General features: G+C 35.4%; 1 protein-coding gene across 1 annotated transcript in view; it reads left to right on the top strand.

Annotated features, from left to right (window-relative positions):
* LOC132543416 (laminin subunit beta-2-like) overlaps positions 1–18,013 on the top strand; it is a 57,493-nt gene that overhangs the window by 12,120 nt on the left and 27,360 nt on the right. The window contains exon 2 of the mRNA XM_060206918.1: positions 7,264–7,823. Within this exon, the coding sequence (XP_060062901.1) occupies positions 7,264–7,823 (560 nt within the window). The remainder of the gene's footprint in view (positions 1–7,263; positions 7,824–18,013) is intronic.

The following is an 18,013-nucleotide window of genomic DNA, read 5'->3' as shown; positions in this document are numbered from 1 at the left end:
AATTACATGTCATTATTATGTACAGTGTACATGATGCAAATACTTAGAAGTGATAACTACACAACTTCAAACAGTTTAAAATTTGATAACTATTGTTTGAATTTTGAAGTGGTCTGGAATTGATAACAAATAAAATCTATATACTTGGTGGTATACAAGTGTATGTCCTCTTGTTGTACCTGTGTGGTCAAGTGAAAAATCCTACCCAATTGTACATCAATCACCAGCTCTGAATGGAGCGATGACTTCTGTGTTATCGGGATCTTTTTCTTTATGATAAAATGGGGTAATTCGACTGTCAGAAATCTACGATCAGATAAATACATAGGAGGTGTCAGGTTGGAGATAAATGTTAGCGATTTTACCTGATGATAAACATACAGTACCTGAAGTACAGGTTATAATGCAGTTTTAGGTGTTTCAGTCTCGGCCATTTCATGGAATCAAGTGTGAAGTGTGACAACTGCATTTCAAATCTGATCCATTAGAATTGCAGTGTATTTCATGTATTTTTAAAACTCTGTTGTCAAAGTTTTTTTTATATGCATTTGTAATTGAATTATAAAACCAATGTTTTGTGTATGTTACAAGATATCATTGGTAGACTAGGTGTGAGGGAGTCCATGTTTTGTATATGTTACAAGATATCATTGGTAGACTAGGTGTGAGGGAGTCCATGTTTTGTATATGTTACAAGATATCATTGGTAGACTAGGTGTGAGGGAGTCCATGTTCTGTATATGTTACAAGATATCATTGGTAGACTAGGTGTGAGGGAGTCCATGTTCTGTATATGTTACAAGATATCATTGGTAGACTAGGTGTGAGGGAGTCCATGTTTTGTATATATTACAAGATATCATTGGTAGACTAGGTGTGAGGGAGTCCATGTTCTGTATATGTTACGAGATATCATTGGTAGACTAGGTGTGAGGGAGTCCATGTTTTGTATATATTACAAGATATCATTGGTAGACTGAGGGTGGAGAGTCCATGTTTTGTATATATTACAAGATATCATTGGTAAACTAGATGTGAGGGTGGAGAGTCCATGTTTTGTATATGTTACCAGATATCATTGGTAGACTCAGGGTGGGGAGTCCATGTTTTGTGTATGTTACAAGATATCATTGGTAGACTAGGTGTGAGGGAGTCCATGGTTTGTATATGTTACAAGATATCATTGGTAGACTAGGTGTGAGGGAGTCCATGTTCTGGTTAGATATCATTGGTGACTGGGGAGTCCATGTTTTGTATATGTTACGAGATATCATTGGTAGACTAAGGGTTGGAAGTCCATGTTTTGTATGTTACCAGATATCATTGGTAGACTCAGGGTGGGGAGTCCATGTTTTGTATATGTTACCAGATATCATTGGTAGACTGAGGGTGGGGAGTCCATGTTTTGTATATATTACAAGATATCATTGGTAGACTAGGTGTGAGGGAGTCCATGTTTTGTATATGTTACAAGATATCATTGGTAGACTAGGTGTGGGGGTGGGGAGTCCATGTTTTGTATATGTTACGAGATATCATTGGTAGACTGAGGGTGGGGAGTCCATGTTTTGTATATGTTACAAGATATCAATGGTAGACTAGGTGTGAGGGAGTCCATGTTTTGTATATTTTACCAGATATCATTGGTAGACTAGGTGTGGGGGTGGGGAGTCCATGTTTTGTATATGTTACCAGATATCATTGGTAGACTGAGGGTGGGGAGTCCATGTTTTGTATTTGTTACGAGATATCATTGGTAGACTGAGGGTGGGGAGTCCATGTTTTGTATATGTTACGAGATATCATTGGTAGACTAGGTGTGGGGGTGGGGAGTCCATGTTTTGTATATGTTACCAGATATCATTGGTAGACTGAGGGTGGGGAGTCCATGTTTTGTATATGTTACAAGATATCATTGGTAGACTAGGTGTGAGGGTGGGGAGTCCATGTTTTGTATATGTTACGAGATATCATTGGTAGACTGAGGGTGGGGAGTCCATGTTTTGTATATGTTACGAGATATCATTGGTAGACTAGGTGTGGGGGTGGGGAGTGCATGTTTTGTATATATTACAAGATATCATTGGTAGACTAGGTGTGGGGGTGGGGAGTCCATATTTTGTATATGTTACCAGATATCATTGGTAGACTGAGGGTGGGGAGTCCATGTTTTGTGTATGTTACCAGATATCATTGGTAGACTAGGTGTGAGGGAGTCCATGTTTTGTATATATTACAAGATATCATTGGTAGACTGAGGGTGGGGAGTCCATGTTTTGTGTATGTTACCAGATATCATTGGTAGACTGAGGGTGGGGAGTCCATGTTTTGTGTATGTTACCAGATATCATTGGTAGACTGAGGGTGGGGAGTCCATGTTTTGTGTATGTTACGAGATATCATTGGTAGACTAAGGGTGGGGAGTCCATGTTTTGTATATGGGTAGTCCATTTATCCCAGGACAGTGAACTCTTGTGGCCCAGTCACACAGCATGGCTGATTTACATATACATAGGCTTAATGGCTTAGTATGCATACATTAGTGTTCAAAGGTCGTCTGTATATGAGGTGTAAGATTTCTGGACAAGCTTTCAGAGTTTGTGTTTTCAAGACCATAGATAAAATACATATAGGCTATGTGAAGTAATTCTACCTCAGTGTTGGTCACAGCAGTAACGGTAGAAATTCCAAGGCACAAAGTCAGTTCTGTGAATCTTGTTACAGTTAAGAACATAACCAATCAGAAATGAAGGTTGGTTAGAAATGATAAATAGGAGCAATTGAGATACAAGGAGCTTTTTAGTAAATGTCAGGTTTTTATATCATCACCTTAGCAACAATACTATTGATAAGGACATACATATACACCAAGCTCTTATCATTAACTTTCTCTAGGAGCGATTTTTAGCATCTACTTGACCTATTACAACATTTAAATTGAAAATATTTAAAAGATTTTTTCAAGGAGTCAACTTTAATGATGTAGTATCAACCACAGTACAAAGTAACACAAATTGCTTTAATTTACTCACTAAAATAAACATCTTAGTGATGATGTCTATAAAAGTTAAGATATACATTGCCGAGTCTGTGGAAGACATGATATAGCAAACACATAAAGAACATGCATGAAGCTATTTTTGGTTACAGTGGGAATCCATAGTTTTAGAACCAGGTTTACAAATTAAGTAAAAGTTTTAGCTATGAGTTTCATAAAAAGAATCAATTATACCTAAGTCACATGTTAGGAATATGAGAATCAGCTGGCTTTTTTCAACCTGAACTGTACGGTTGGAAAAGTTGTTGGCTGGAAGATCAGTGTTAAACAATGGATGTGTTATACTATTAGTAGGTAATGATGAAGACAGCTGGTTCTGATATTGAGGGGGTCTAGGTACACTGCCAGGCTTCACACATGGTGTTACCAGTTCTCATCAATCATGACACTTGTTGCTAAACTCAATTTAAAGTTAATACCTCATACTTCCTGCTGCTGGAGCCAGCTACCAGGGACTTATTGTTTCCTCATGTTGGAGGGGCCAGCTACCAGGGACTTATTGTTTCCTCATGTTGGAGGGGCCAGCTACCAGGGACTTATTGTTTCCTCATGTTGGAGGGGCCAGCTACCAGGGACTTATTGTTTCCTCATGTTGGAGGGGCCAGCTACCAGGGACTTATTGTTTCCTCATGTTGGAGGGGCCAGCTATTGTTTCCTCATGTTGGAGGGGCCAGCTACCAGGGACTTATTGTTTCCTCATGTTGGAGGGGCCAGCTACCAGGGACTTATTGTTTCCTCATGTTGGAGGGGCCAGCTACCAGGGACTTATTGTTTCCTCATGTTGGAGGGGCCAGCTATCAGGGACTTATTGTTTCCTCATGTTGGAGGGGCCAGCGACTGTTAATATCCCACAATACAGGAGCTAGCTATTGTAGAGACAAAATCTCTTATACAGGTGGCAGCTACTGTTAAAATTCCACAATACAGGGGCTAGCTATTGTAGAGTCAAAATCTCTCATACAGAGGGCAGCTACTGTTAAAATTTCACAATACAGGGACTAACTATTGTAGAGACAAAATCTCTCATACAGAGGGCAGCTACTGTTAAAATTCCACAATACAGGGACTAACTATTGTAGAGACAAAATCTCTCATACAGAGGGCAGCTACTGTCAAAATTCCACAATACAGGGACTAGCTATTGTAGAGTCAAAATCTCTCATACAGAGGGCAGTTACTGTCAAAATTCCACAATACAGGAGCTAGCTATTGTGGAGTCAAAATCTCTTATACAGGGGGCTAGCTACTGTCAAAAATCCATATTACAGGGGCTAGCTATTGTAGAGACAAAATCTCTCATACAGAGGGCTAGCTACTGTTAAAATTCCACAATACAGGGGCTAGCTATTGTAGAGTCAGAATCTCTTATACAGGGGGCCAGGTATTGTCAAAATTCCATATTACAGGGGCTAGCTATTGTAGAGTTAAAATTTCTCTACTGAAGGGCAAGTTACAAGAAAGTCATATCTTCTACTGGATTGACAAAATAGTTATGGGAAAGTTATTTTTTGCTGGAGAGGAATTAGGACTACTAGAGATGTTTCTAACATATTTACAAAGTGTGGTTTTAGGTTTAGGAAAATGGTTTGAACTCAGTGATGTATGATTCATCAACTATAAGGATTATTTTGAATGAGAGTAGTTACATAATTTTCTCTAAGCTTTAACTCTTTGGATCAAAGTAATGTGTTTCGCTTTTAACTCACCGACCAAAATTGAGCGAGATTACATGTATACCCTCCTACTTTACTGCTGTCGCTATTGTCTGTCAGGTCAGTTGATAGAAAAGTCCTGGCAATATCTCATAATGGACTTGTAGCTGAATAGAAATTGGTAGTCATTGGTCAAGGTCAAAGGTCACAGTTGAAGAAAGTTTCTGAAGCTGTTCAGCTTCTCACTAATTCAAACCTGACCCTGTTTTAGTGTCATAAATAATTGTAATATTTTACAGGCAATCTGACATGAATAATGTGCAAGGTTCCATTCTGTTCAATGTTTCTATTTATAATATATATATAACAGGTGAATCCAGGACTCCTGTTGATATTACTGATACCCTGACACATGGAGGTTATAACTGATAGCCATGTGTTGTCTTTCATTTATGCACGCAGATGGATAAAATTCATATCAGCCATTTTTCATCTTGACTTACAAAACACATTTATGATACAATAATTTTCTTTTTGAACTTGAAGTTATCTTTAAAAAAAAATAAAATTTAGCATACCGGCATTGTGCTGATCATACAAATGGCTAATTGATATATCCTTAGAATGTCTGTTAAAATCATACATCTCATTTCAACTTGTCTGAATTATCATGTCAGCAGAATCAGATAAATGAACATTTTTTCAGAGTACAATGACGTACTTGATCTTCTGTCATTGAATACATTTGTTGATGTATTTCTGGAGAATATTGAAGTACATGTTGGTGTACTTGAGATGTTTGAAGATACACCTGGTTTATAACTAAAGCTCTTCAGACATTACATGGTAGACATTGATAAACCTACAACAATCATAAGATCAGACCTCAATAACAACCATCATTAGCTTAAAGTTGTCTGTTTAAATTTTCAAAATTATTAAAAAAGAAAATTTATCAATAAAAAATGGATTAATATCATTTACATAGTGTTTTTCTTATAACAAACGGTAAGGAACTTCCTTAGTCACTTGTTTAATAAGAACCACAGATTGAAATTAACACCACCAAGACACCAACACAAGAAATGACATTTTTGTAAATAAATCTATGTTTAAAAAATCAAATGGATCATATTTCAGAATGTGTGCTGATATATAAAAATGTTGTTTTTAAAATGTGACATAAGATATTTGCGTTTAAGTATTTGACCTGATTGTTTGGTATTCTATAGTTTATTTGACTTGAACAGGTGTTTACATTGTACATAGGTAGTGATTTGTGTCCTATTACAATTTATAGCCATTGTAAATTTTATAAATAAGCAGGATCACACATACACCAAAATACATGTCAACACCTGCTGACTGTAAATACTCTGTAAATCACACACCAATGGTAGATAAACAGAGTGAATACAGGTAACCCAGTAGTCATCCTCTGAAAGACCGAAAGGTCATAATAGTGCACATAAAACCTGTTAATTAATAAAAAAAAGTAACTGATCTTAAGTAGAACATGTTGGATACTTATACAGACAGATAGTCGGTGATATTATGTAGTCAGTATGATTTCACTGCTTCATTATAGCATGCGGTACATTCCCATACAGTACGATCAAATTTTGATATTATATACAGTCACCTTTCTTATGGCCAAGATATGTATAAATGAACAAACGGAGATTGTTTTCCAATTCCCTTTTCGTCACTCTATAATCTATAAATCCAAGATATTGTGTAATCAGGGCAGGAAACCGAGAAGATGTGAGGTAGAAATGTGCAAGAACAACAAAACTTATGCTACTGCACAGTAGCATAGGCCAATATATACACACGTGCACAAAACTGCATGTAAGGGTGATGATATTTGGTGTGTCTGTGAGTTCCTAGCCATGAAATGTTGTTATACCAAACACAATTACTGTCAAGGTCATGGTTATCTACCGAGTTTTGTTTTCCTCTTTTCCCTCATGAATATGTTTCCTGTATAACATACCATTTATGTTTGATTCTGTTTTCATTGTACATCATTTGATGTCTCACATTTTGGTAATTTATTATTGGAAAGGAAGGAAAAATAAACCTAGTACATTTCTAAGGCTCAATACAGAAAATACAGCTTCAGCCACCGTCCTTCTACGATGGTTTTTATGATAAAATCTCCAAAGGAAATAACAAAATTAAGAAACGTATGTATATTCATTGACCTGATCAGTGGTACAAGTCCATATAACCACAGCCATTATCTCTTCACAATACCCTGTGTAAACTGTACTCCAGAACTTTCATTCTTGGTCAAATTTTGCTGCTAACCATCCTCTTACATTAGTATTGGGGCTTTAAGGAAAAAAATACCTCTTAGTGGCATATCTCATTCTGTCATCAACAGTTCGGGTCTTGTGGCTATACAGAGTTATGGCCCTTTTGTATTGACTATCGATGATTTTATCTTTGGCATTTGGTATACAAAAATTGCATATATCATTTATGTAATTTGAAGCCATACACTGAGAATTGCACACAATATGGTTTTCATTACTTTATATTTTTCAGGTATACATTGTCAAAGTGGCCGTCAGCCTCAGTGTGAACAAGGAAGTTGTTACCCAGCCACAGGAGACCTGCTGATTGGAAGAAAAAGTGATGAACAATTGTATGCCTCGTCAACATGTGGTTCCAGAAATCCAGAGACCTATTGTATTGTTAGTCATTTAGAAGAAGAAGAAAAGTGTTTTAGTTGTGACTCGAGGACCCCTTGGTCATTACAGAATAATCAGAGTCATAAGATAGAAAATGTTGTATCTTCGTTTATTAGAGACAGAAGGGTACGCTGGTGGCAGGCCGAGAATGGAAGAGAAAATGTACATATACAGTTAGACTTAGAGGCAGAATTTCATTTTACTCATCTCATCATGACATTTAAATCTTTTAGACCAAAAGCTATGCTTGTAGAAAGATCACATGATTTTGGCAAGACATGGAAGGTTTACAGGTATTTTGCATACAACTGTGAAAAGTCGTTCCCAGGAGTTTCCCGAGGCCCAGTACAAAATCTTACGGATGTGATTTGTGAGACAAGATATTCAGACGTTGAGCCTTCTACAGGAGGGGAGGTAATTATATCATTTTTATACAATCATCAACCACCACCGACAACTGCACCGTTTCACCCTTGAGATCGAGGCTTGTATAAAGCTGTTAACATTTATTGGATTTTATTGTGATTTAGTACAGTTAAAGTGCATGTACCTCATTTAATCACTGCTTATGGGCATATAGTGTATACATGGGACTGCGATAGTTCATCAGTCAGTAAAGCATTGGCTAACCAAACCTCAGGTGAGGATCTGAGGATGGTAATTAGATGTTCCCTACCCATGTCAGTTTGTGTTTCTCAGGAAGCTGAGGGACACACAGGTCTGTGCTGACATGGTTGTGTCATTGGGCTAGACTCTATTCCAATTGCTCTGTATGACATGTGATGGGCCTCTGGTATCTTGTTCGTTAGGTAGCCACCAGCTAATACAAGCAGTCCCAAACTTACCCCTGGCTAATCACCTGCCAATGAATTCAACAGACAAAGCACAAAATGTGGAAATTTTAATTCAAGAATTCTAAACAAGAACATTTTGGTAATTGATATTGCATGTTAACGAGTGGATTCTAAAGTATAAAAGGCCAAGTGTGTAAGTGACATAGATTGAGAGAATTATTGTTTATAAAGTACTAGGATTAGTATCTTTGGCCTTGGTAGAAGGGGGCTGTATTGATACCAATTTACCTTACATAACTTCTCTACTTCTTAGTGCTAATGATAATGATGGATCATTATTGATAAAATATCACTTAGTTATTCCCCATTTACATTGGTAACAGCCTTAAAATATTGTTATGCCCCCGGCCATAAATGGTGGGGTCATATAGCGTTGCCCATGTCCATCCGTCCCGTCCCATCCCGTTGCTTCCCGTCCCGTCGCGTCCCGTCGCGACCCAAATCAGTATATACCACCTAACAACTTCATTCGGACCTTTCACTTTTATTTCACATGGGGGGTTGGGGGCATTCATGTCTTACAGACATTTTCTAGTTACTTTAAAGATATGCCCTTAGTTATTACCCACTTACATTGGAAACAGCCTTAAAATATTGTTACTATAAAAATATGCCCTGAGTTATTAACCACTTACATTGATAACAGCCTTAAAATATTGTTACTTTAAAGATATGCCCTGAGTTATTAACCACTTACATTGATAACAGCCTTAAAATATTGTTACTATAAAAATATGCCCACTTACATTGATAACAGCCTTAAAATATTGTTACTTTAAAGATATGCCCTGAGTTATTAACCACTTACATTGATAACAGCCTTAAAATATTGTTACTATAAAAATATGCCCTGAGTTATTAACCACTTACATTGATAACAGCCTTAAAATATTGTTACTTTAAAGATATGCCCTGAGTTATTAACCACTTACATTGATAACAGCCTTAAAATATTGTTACTATAAAAATATGCCCTGAGTTATTAACCACTTACATTGATAACAGCCTTAAAATATTGTTACTATAAAAATATGCCCTGAGTTATTAACCACTTACATTGGTAACAGCCTTAAAATATTGTTACTATAAAAATATGCCCTGAGTTATTAACCACTTACATTGATAACAGCCTTAAAATATTGTTACTATAAAGATATGCCCTGAGTTATTAACCACTTACATTGATAACAGCCTTAAAATATTGTTACTATAAAAATATGCCCTGAGTTATTAACCACTTACATTGGTAACAGCCTTAAAATATTGTTACTATAAAAATATGCCCTGAGGTTGACATTATCAGGTCAAGAATACAAAGGATTCAATTTCTTATGTCAAACAAAGTAACTGTTTTACAATCGGTGTATATTTATCACAGGAGATTTTCTTGATAAGCTATGGTTATTTTTATACCAGGTCAGCCTGGCTAGAACTGGATAACTACAATCTAGCCTAAATCCTCTACACAAACACCTGGTACACAGTTTACCCAGGGTAAGAAGCTTAGCAGCCTCAGTGTGAATGGCTGTATTATATAACTACTTACTCAATCTACAACAGGATTTAGATTTTTGATAAGACATCAAACTTTAAAAACATGGAGATGTTTATATGTCTGGCCTTACCTCATGATCATCATTGTATAATACATTAGCGATAAGACAATCAGAGAGAATACAAAATTTGGGGCTGAAATCAATAGAAACTATTTGGAGAGAGCACTGATAATGTACTATATTTACAAATTAATTGATCGGACAGCCCTGAAGTGATACATTCTGAGATACACTAGTATTGATATACATTGGATACATTTGTATTGTGCTTATTCGTAGAGAATTTACCTTTTCCTTCAAGTCTTGTGGCATATTTAATTCTATTTCTATAGAATATTACCCTATCCTTAATTATGTGAAGCACCTTTCATGGAGAGCATGACCCTTCCTTTAGATAGTTTAAAATATTTTGATAAACAATTTTAGGAAGAGAGCACAATCCTACACCCTTAGATAATGTATTATATTTAGAGATAATTTTTCATGTATGACCTACTAATACAGTAACCTAAGCCTTTTAACATTTTCTGAGAACGTAATTCTACACTTAATCACAAGAGTAACAAAATCTAGGGAACAACCTGCCCCCAAATCATGTTAAACAGAGGACATTCCTTACTCTAGAACAGAATATATGAAATAGATCTCAAGTTATATTGCCAAATCTACACTAGATCACAAGAGTAACAAGATACAGGGAACAACCTGCCCCCAAATCATGTTAAACAGAGGACATTCCTTACTCTAGAACAGAATATATGAAATAAATAGATCTCAAGTTATATTGCCAAATATATGAAATAGATCTACACTAGATCACAAGAGTAACAAGATACAGGGAACAACCTGCCCCCAAATCATGTTAAACAGAGGACATTCCTTACTCTAGAACAGAATATATGAAATAGATCTCAAGTTATATTGCCAAATCTACACTAGATCACAAGAGTAACAAGATACAGGGAACAACCTGCCCCCAAATCATGTTAAACAGAGGACATTCCTTACTCTAGAACAGAATATATGAAATAGATCTCAAGTTATATTGCCAAACAAAATACTAAAGACATGTTTTCCAGTACTGCTTATTATGATCAACATAAAAAAACCATTTTGAATCGGAATACAATGATAATGTACTGTAATTTGTTTAAAGGTTATAGATCATAAATAGTATATTACTGGTGTATTGTAGTGTAGTTGGGAATGGGCAGTCAATGTTAGGTAATTGTGTGGTGTAATTTAACCCTACTGGTATCGTAACTTTTAAACAATCACACAGATATCATAACATTACATTTGTACTTTAATACAGAACTAGGCTTGACTGCCAGAGCTGTGTAATTAGTAATTTATAAAATATGGTACAGAATTGGTCAGATTATGCCCTGTAATTTTCTTTGTGTTTGAGACATGAGCCTTGAACAATACTTCATATTTATATAGTGTTGCGTAATCTAAATACAGACTGGGCTCTCCTTACACACCATAGGAGTGGAGTCGTAAACCACACTATATTGTAATCGACCAATGATAGGGCTCCCACACAATAATATCAGCATCGTACCTGTCCATACCTGAGAAGTAACGATGGCGTGATTCTTCACACCTGTATTAACTTGACAGTTGTAATTAACCGCTTGGTTACCTGAAACTTGTACAGATCAGACTAGTCTTGACTTAATTATAAGCTGAGTTTTTTCCTGAACACTGCTCAGTAACTCAGTGTTGTGCTGGATCTAGAATACAGAGAAGTGGGTCCAGAAACAGGTAGTGAGGGGATGGGGGGGGGCCAATTTTTTCCCCATTTTCAAAATGCTATCATGAAAGATCATTTATTATTCCTGGAAAGTTAATATTGGGAGGGGGGGGAACTATTTTGAGTTTTATTCTTGATTTCTTTCATAATTTTCTTGTTTTCTCTTATACACATTTCCACAATTTTCAAAAAGTTGATTTGAAGCCTTGTGCAGTATAAGTGAAGACTGTTGGGCAGGGTTGCAGTATGTATTGGTTTTATTTGTAAAGGCCAAAGTCAATACTGGGTTTGGTTCTGGCATTATTAGTTGTAGTTGTTGGATTATCAGGAGATGGGGAGGACTGTGCATCATGCTATTTATAGCATACCTACTCCGCCCAGCCCAGCGATGTAACACTGAGAGGATATAGTCTTCCTCATACATTCCGTTTTGTGACTGGTGGAGATGACTGCCAGGTAGTGATGGCACATCATATAGATAATGTTAACACTTAAATTTGGTGCTAGAAACACAAATTTGTTCTGACCTGTCCTGACCATTATGGTACATGCAGATTTGATAGGTAGGGTATAATAGAAAATCATGAAAGTCTGCCTCAGACATACAGTACCCTAAGGTATATAATCATAAAGATATTTGGGACAGAGGTACAAATATTTGAGATGGAGGTATTGGGACAGAGGTTTAAGTATTTCGGACAGAGGTACAGATATTTGAAATGGAGGTATTGGGATGGAGGTATAGGTATTTGGGACAGAGGTACAGATATTTGGGACGTAGGTATTGGGACGGAGGTATAAGTATTTGGGACAGAGGTACAGATATTTGGGACGTAGGTATTGGGACGGAGGTATAAGTATTTGGGACAGAGGAACAGATATTTAGGACAGGGGTAGATGTTCGAGACATAGGGGTTGAAGAGAGACTACAATTTTAATGGTTTATGAAATAGGTCATGGTTCACATAAGTAAATAGATTGGTGTATAGTGTAAATAGGAGGCTAGAAGTATGTTTGTGGTGTGGGGAGTTAGTGCCCATAAACCACAGATAAAGATATGGTCTGACTCTCTCTGTACTGGGGGGCTTGGTATTATGTTAGAATTCAGCGTTATTAAAGTTTGAAATTGTTTAACTGAAAGTCCTGTAAATATATAAGTACATTTTGTTTGAAATCTGAGAATGTTTCTTTTTATATGAAATATTTAAGATCCATTTCAATATCTATCCTTTTATTACAGTTAGATAAAGATTTCCATATAAGTAGAAAGATCTGAAGAAGCTTAGGAGATCAGAAGATCTCAATGATATCATGATAATAGTTAGGAGTCATAAAAAGTTAGGAGGTCAGAAGTTCTTTTAGTAGGTTAGTAGGTCAAAAATAGATCTTGATAAGTAAGTAAAGAGGTAAAGATGTCTTAGGCTTAGATCAAATGGTCTGTTTAATTTGTAGATTAGAAAGTCAAGAAAGATCTTGGTATAAGTTAGGATTTCAAAAGGATCTATATAGGTTTAGGACTCGGTATTAAGAGATCTAGATCAGAAAAGATCTTGGTATAAGTTAGGATTTCAAAAGGATCTATATAGGTTTAGGACTCGGTATTAAGAGATCTAGATCAGAAAAGATCTTGGTATAAGTTAGGATTTCAAAAGGATCTATATAGGTCTAGGACTTGGTATTAAGAGATCTAGATCAGAAAAGATCTTGATGCAAGAGGCCAAAAGGTCTGTATGAAGGACTTATGGGTTGCATTATAAGGCCTATAGACCAAAGATCTCCATGGGATTAGAGATCTCGTTGCACAATTAATGATCCATTTAGCTCGACATAGGTCTCCATTTATGTTCAATCATTTCATATTTTCTGAAGACAGCATACCTAGTATGCTGAAACAAATAAACACCATTTACACCTGCCAAGATCTTCTGAAAATATTTTCCGGTTCTCTATTCCGTTTACTTTGTTAGATTTTGGACTGGACTCTGTATTCCCGAAGGAATCCATTGTACAGGAGAATCACCATCTATACAGATTTGTCTGTATTGTTGGATCTTTTTTCTGTTGTACATTTTATATGTAAGACAACTTGTGTACATGCTCACATTGTGCATTTAAGATCTGTTTGAGTTCAGGAACAGTATTGCTGATAAAGCATTTAAAAACATGCATGTTGGTTTCCTCGATTTTACAAAGGTTTAAAAAAATCACACATATATATATATATATATATAGGCTATGTGATCTGATACTTTAAGTGTCCAGTGACCTGGTCATTATGTTCACCGAGAAATACAAAAGGTGCTATAGGAGACAGGTATTGTAAGTGTGTCACCCCAGTACACTCTCTGATGACAATTACTGATAAACTGAGGAAGAATGTGCTGTTGAAGGATTTTAGTGATATATAACACAATACACCATATAAATAGTCTTTCTTGTCGTAAGTCTGAACGGTTCAATAAACCCACAGATTATTGAAAACACTTTTTATTTAATTGGAAAATAAAACACTTTCTTTATTCAGTATTAGCTATTGTAAAAGAAATCTGATTATAGATTGAGAGAGTTGAAAGTTTTATGTTATATACAGAGTGAAAACTCTGGTACATCTGAAGTTGTCTGACTCAGCTCTATCATTTATGATACATAATGGCTAGAGGTGCATGTAACTTTATAAATTATAATAGAAAGGAAGTTTATCTTAAGAACTTGTCTTAGGAGGTTTAGGTTTTTTGTTTGTAAGGGGCTGCCATCCTCACTGGCAAATTGCTTGCTTGTTATGTGAGTACATCTGGTAAAGTGAGTGTTTCACTTCCCTCCAAAGCTGACAGAAGTAGATTCCAACAGATATCATCCAGAACTCTTAAATAACTTCTCAGAAATCTCAAAACACATGTGATTAAAAAGATGAATATATGTCTTTTCTGAGAAAAAAGGACTTTCAAGGTATTCAGCAAAATTACTTTTATTTGCTCACCAGGCCCAGAGCACCAAATAAGGTTATGCTGTGTTGCAGCTTCCATCATCCATCGTCAGATGTCCAGCATCAACTTTTTCATTTAAACAACTTCTCCTCAATAATCAATGGACCAAATGTTTTGTTATTTTGCTCGTATGTTCCTAATATGAAGCCTGACAAAGTTTGCAAAAAGGAATGACCTTGAAATATATTAAAAGGTCACTGGGATCAGATTTGTTAAAACCTTAAAACGACTTCTTCCCATGAACAAAAGGCCTAGAGGCATGATATTTTGCTAGTATGGTCCCAGGATGAAGCCCGACGAAGTTTGCAAAAAGAAATGACATTGATTTCTATTCAAGGTCACATGTGCCAAATTTGTTAAAATCTTTAAACAACTTCTTCTCATGAACTCATAGACCTAGAGGCATGAGAAGAAGTTGTTTAAATGATTTAGCTTGACAAAATTTGCAAAAATAAATGATCTTGACTTATGTTCAAGGTCACAGGGTTAGATTTGTTGAAACCATGCAATAGCCTCTTTTCATGAACTAAAACACCTAGTCGAATGATAATTGGCTGGTATGTTCCCAGGACGAAGCCAGACAAAGTTTGCCAAAAGAAATTTCTTAAACCCTACAAACATAACTTCTCATGAAATCATAGGCCTAGAGGCATGATATTTGGCTGATATACCAAGTGAGCGTTGTAGGCCCTTTGGGCCTTTTGCTTTATGAATATTACCAAGAAATTGAAATGAGAAAGAGATATACAGGTTATAAGTTATAGAGGCTTTTCAACCAGAACTACAATTTCAAATGAAACTTTGTATATGTTCATGGATGTAAATGGTAGAAAAATACACAAAACGGGATTAAAACTATCAAAAAGAATTTGCTCTTGTTTTGACAGATTATAGTACAAACTCTCAGAAGAGTCTGACATTTAAATACCTGTTGATTTGGTTTTTATGACCATTCATTCTACTGTGGCGTCATTTAGATTCATGTAGACAGGTGATGAATGTGACCTTTGTGTTTACTGCACAACCCAACAAAAATCAACAGTAGCACTAAATGGCATTTATAAATAGATTACACATTCTATGATACCATGGTCGTATGATATAACTTTTCTGAAGTCATCAATTTTTATGTTTTAGCTTTCAATATAGAGATTTACCATTTTATGCAGGTAAAAATATTTATATTATAAAGTGAGCCTTACTCCGTTTTCTAGACAAAATGACAAACTACAGTATTTGAAAAATACTGAAATTTAACTCTCGTATAATACAAGAAATACAGAGCAGATGTACATGCATATGAAATATGATTTAACGCAATGTATTGCCGACTGTTGCTGTCTATAGCCTGTACATATGGTTAAACTAGATTACCCACACACCATGTTAAAATAGGTCTGCATTGCAAATACATTAAAGTGAGAATGTGTGAGGCTAAATAATTCTCAACTTGTACAGCTGAAATGTCAGTTTTACACAAATGTATACACCTATGCTTTAACAAGCATCTGGATACAAAACATGTCAAATGTCCTTAAAATTACACCAAAATATGCAAATATTTTTAATATAATGTTTGATAAATTGTGAGGCATTTATATATAGTGTGTTATGACAGCCTTGCAGTAAATATTTGTTTGTCACACGGCAAGATATTTGATGCAGTGAAAATTTAATTGTACAAAAAGAATTCCCAATTTGACAATATATTGTAAAATGTTTAAATTAATATCTACTGCTTTCATAAGAGGTACATTCGTCAAGAAATATTTTATGAGATGTCTAAACACAATAAAATATTACATATAACTTTTTTTTATTCTTATCAAAGGATAGTTCGGAATGATGGTCCTCTCATCATAGCAGTACATCTCAGCCTTTTATGTATGTTACTCATGTTAAGATTAGTGTCAAACATATATCAGCCTTTTATGTATGTTACTCATGTTAAGGTTAGTGTCAAGCATATATCAGCCTTTTTATGTATGTTACTCATGTTAAGGATATTGTCAAACATATCTCAGTCGTTTATGTATGTTACTCATGTTAAGGTTAGTGTCAAACATATATCAGCCTTTTATGTATGTTACTCATGTTAAGGTTAGTGTCAAACATATCTCAGTCGTTTATGTATGTTACTCATGTTAAGGTTAGTTTCAAGCATATATCAGCCTTTTATGTATGTTACTCATGTTAAGGTTAGTGTCAAGCATATCTCAGCCTTTTATGTATGTTACTCATGTTAAGGTTAGTGTCAAACATATCTCAGCCTTTTATGTATGTTACTCATGTTAAGGTTAGTGTCAAACATGTATCAGCCTTTTATGTATGTTACTCATGTTAAGGTTAGTGTCAAACATATATCAGCCTTTTATGTATGTTACTCATGTTAAGGATATTGTCAAACATATCTCAGTCGTTTATGTATGTTACTCATGTTAAGGTTAGTGTCAAACATATCTCAGTCGTTTATGTATGTTACTCATGTTAAGGTTTTATGTGTTACATGTTAAGGTTAGTGTCAAGCATATCTCAGCCTTTTATGTATGTTACTCATGTTAAGGATATTGTCAAACATATCTCAGCATTTTATGTATGTTATTCATGTTAAGGATATTGTCAAGCATATCTCAGTCGTTTATGTATGTTACGTATGTTAAGATTAGTGTCAAACATATCTCAGTCGTTTATGTATGTTACGTATGTTAAGATTAGTGTCAAACATATCTCAGTCGTTTATGTATGTTACTCATGTTAAGGTTAGTGTCAAACATGCATGTTTTTTAAAATTAAACAAAATTTACAAAATTAATAAACGACTAGATGGACATCCTTTTACTGCATTTATCCTCCACAAAGACCATGGTTAATTAGTTGCCATCACTTTACTTCTGATTTGTTGGTTGGTTGTTCAGTTGGTGAAAGATTTCAATCTCTGAGCCTACTAGGCAGTGTCTCTCTTGGAACGTCGGTGATCTGTCGATGAAAAACTGCAAACAAAGTCAGAATTTTCTCTACTCTCTTAAACCTGCTTTATGACTTGTTTAATTGACAATGGACCTTAAAATTGATAAGTTTTACTGTTATATCATGTATAAGTTAGGTTCCTTAGTTGTACATTGATAATATTTGAGGTTCCGAGGGACAACCTTGAAAATATAGGTTACATTGTTTATCTTATACCAGAGACATAGCCTTATTGTCAGATAAATTCTGTATCATGTTATTCATCAAAGATAAAGGAACCTGACACTTGAGATAAATTACTTCGTTTTATTGCCTTCAATCATCTTCATTAGCTGGATATTTTGTAACATGCTAGATTTATAAACATGTCATACTTTTTCATAATTATATAAATTTCGTTGATCACAACCATGCATGCCATCATGAATTAGTTCTGCTTCTGTTGGCGCCGGGATCATATGTTGCTGATATAGAGAATTCAGAT

Source organism: Ylistrum balloti, unplaced genomic scaffold (assembly GCF_031769215.1).
Source record: "Ylistrum balloti isolate Yb309-2 unplaced genomic scaffold, AGI_CSIRO_Ybal_v1 Utg369756, whole genome shotgun sequence".
NCBI classification, from domain to species: domain Eukaryota; kingdom Metazoa; phylum Mollusca; class Bivalvia; order Pectinida; family Pectinidae; genus Ylistrum; species Ylistrum balloti.
This window is presented reverse-complemented; position numbering and strand designations above follow the sequence as displayed.